This window comes from Oratosquilla oratoria, chromosome 38, assembly GCF_046742065.1.
Source record: "Oratosquilla oratoria isolate Oo_2021 chromosome 38, ASM4674206v1, whole genome shotgun sequence".
In the NCBI taxonomy this organism is placed as follows: domain Eukaryota; kingdom Metazoa; phylum Arthropoda; class Malacostraca; order Stomatopoda; family Squillidae; genus Oratosquilla; species Oratosquilla oratoria.
In genome coordinates this window covers 17,199,507-17,202,006 of record NC_134814.1, presented here as the reverse complement: position 1 = coordinate 17,202,006, position 2,500 = coordinate 17,199,507, and the positions used below count along the sequence as shown (strand labels likewise).

Below are 2,500 nucleotides of genomic sequence, written 5' to 3'. Positions count from 1 at the left end.
TGGCACAGCTTAGTCATCCGGCTGGTCCCACGAGCAATTCCCCAGGGGTCTCGGAAGTCAAATGTCGTGAGCAGAGAAAAGGTGAGGACCGGGAGGAAGAACTATTCCTAACACCTTGCCACTAAATCTAATTGTTGATTATAATCATATGAATTGAAGTATGCAAATAAAACTAGCATTAAAGTTAGCTTCACTTTGAAAAATGTTGACTTGATAAGATGTATATTTTATTTTTCAAACCTTCTCGCGAACTGTGCGCTGGTGGCGTCATCGGAAGGGTCCTGTTCTCGCATTCGCTTAGTTGTGGGTTCGGATCCTGTACCTCTCTCCGATTCCCAGGAGTGACTGTTAGTTACCTGCCCCCAACAGTTCAAGCGAATAGTAGGGCAAAGGTGACGGCTTCGTCCGCAGCTACTCAGCGCCTCCTGACTCCTCGCTTTCTTCTCTTGGTCTGCATAGATCCTTTTCAAAAGCAGAGTTCTGACTGTGGGCCTCGTTTTGTCCTATCTATCTACATACCAAGGCCTTCTTCCACCTTACAAAGGAGATAGACAATCCACGCACCCTTTCCCACCCATTTCACTCCCATCCACCCCCCTTGTTCCCCTCTCATCCTAGCTCCTCATAGATGAAGAGTCATTCCCCCCACCCCTGGTTTAACCCACTGATTTATATTTCCAGTGACGTCACCAGAGCACGCAAAAGGAACTCCCGATTTGTATGATGTCTTCACGGAGGACCTGATCAAGTCCTGCCTCAAGGCAGACAAGGGGGACCAGGCCGTTCTCAAGTCCTTCGAAATCAAGGACTTCACCAAGAAGGGTGACAACTATATATGCGCCGTTACGGGCGTCCACGTGGACTATGAGCTCGAGGGCCGGGACCACAAAGCCAAGTACGTGGCCAAGCTGAACAAACCGACCAACCACGATGACACTAGACTGATGGTGAAGGACTTTTTTGAGCAGGAGAAAAACTTCTACACGGACATCGGTCCGACACTGAGCAGGGAGCTGAAGGAGGTGGGCCACGAGCCCCTCAGATTCGCGAGGGCCCCCTACGTGCACTTCAAGGATGGAGTCTATGTCATGTTCATGGAAGACCTCCGGGAACGAGGCTTCACGATGTACGACCGCAGAAAGGGTCTTGATGATGCCCACATTTTCCTCGTGCTCAAAGAACTCGCGAGAATCCACGCGTCCTCTACCATCCTTCAGAAGCGGTCCAAGAAGCCCATTCTGGAATCTCATCCTTATTTGTACGACGGCTTCATGCAGGACGAGTTACCTTATCCCACTTACAGTATCATCATGGCTGAGCTCGTAGGAGGTGCTGCTCTGGTGGCTGAGAAGACTGGAGGTTACGATCAAGCCGTCCGGCATATAAAGGAGGTTTTTCAACCCAATTCTCATGCGATCATTCGGGATCTTCTCCGCAGTCAGCCTCCCTTTCAGGTCGTCACCCACGGCGACTGCTGGACCAACAACACCCTCTTCAGGTAGGTACTTATGTTTCATTTTCAAAATTATATACATATGTGTGTATTCAAAGTTTAGGCACAACTCAAATCTTGGTAACTTGCCGTGCTTTTATTTCCTTCGTGTTAAATACAGATGTCATCGAGGCTGTTATTCCACTGTTTTAGGACTGTCTGGAAGGCAAACATGGGTAGTGAAAACAGAGTTTATTTAAAAACAAAATTAAGTTGAGCGCCAATAGTAGTTTGGCTCGCTCTAAGTGCGAGAAATGGAGGGGGAGAGACGGCGAGGGACATGATGACTGCGTGTTTCAAAACGTGTCCCAAGGCGGTCTAGTTCTTCGGCGATTCCATCTAGCTTATATAGCCGGGCCAGGTCATGACCCGTGCTCTTAATTGGCGCGAGGTCAAAGTCGATCCCTGGGAAATCAAACACAAAACGTTCTCGAGCCGTTGACCTCACCAATATGGAACGTATGGGGCTGGTACTGCACATGCGTTCCTCAAAGAACCGTCGTCCGTCCCGACGCAACCGGCGGTGGCGCAGGTTAGTCATTGTGGGGTCGACAGGGTCCGTTCTTAGGCTAGTGAACTGCACGTGCGTTTCCTCAAAGAAGATAAAAAGTTTGTGCGACTCACGCGGCCGGGAGGCATGAGCGATTCCCTTGGGGCTTTGTGGGTCGAAGGTCGAGGGACGGGGCCAGGACTACTCCTTACACACCGACTAATAAAATTTTAGTTCTTTAACCAGCCTTTACCAAGCTAAAGTTACCAGACTACAGCATGGCTACTGCAGTCTGGTATGCCAATATATAGACTCTGAGTTTCAATGGAACTTTTTTTACTGAAAATGTAGTAAAGTCTTTGTTCTTTAATCAGTCTCAACTAAGCTAACGTAAAGAGACTATAGGATGGTTGTTGTAGTCTGGTATAACGATATATAGAAGCTGAGTTTCAGTGGAACATTTTAACCGAAAGTGTTGGTCTCTCCTCTAGGTACAACGAGTCTGGCATTCCTGAGGA

General features: G+C 48.5%; 1 protein-coding gene across 1 annotated transcript in view; it reads left to right on the top strand.

The window, feature by feature from the left end:
- Window positions 1-2,500, top strand: part of LOC143019992 (putative kinase-like protein D1044.1) — a 9,295-nt gene that overhangs the window by 5,776 nt on the left and 1,019 nt on the right. Inside the window, exons 2-3 of the mRNA XM_076176074.1 lie at window positions 682-1,498; window positions 2,474-2,500. The exon at window positions 2,474-2,500 is cut by the window's right edge and continues 1,019 nt beyond it. Coding sequence (XP_076032189.1) covers window positions 682-1,498; window positions 2,474-2,500 — 844 coding nt within the window. The remainder of the gene's footprint in view (window positions 1-681; window positions 1,499-2,473) is intronic.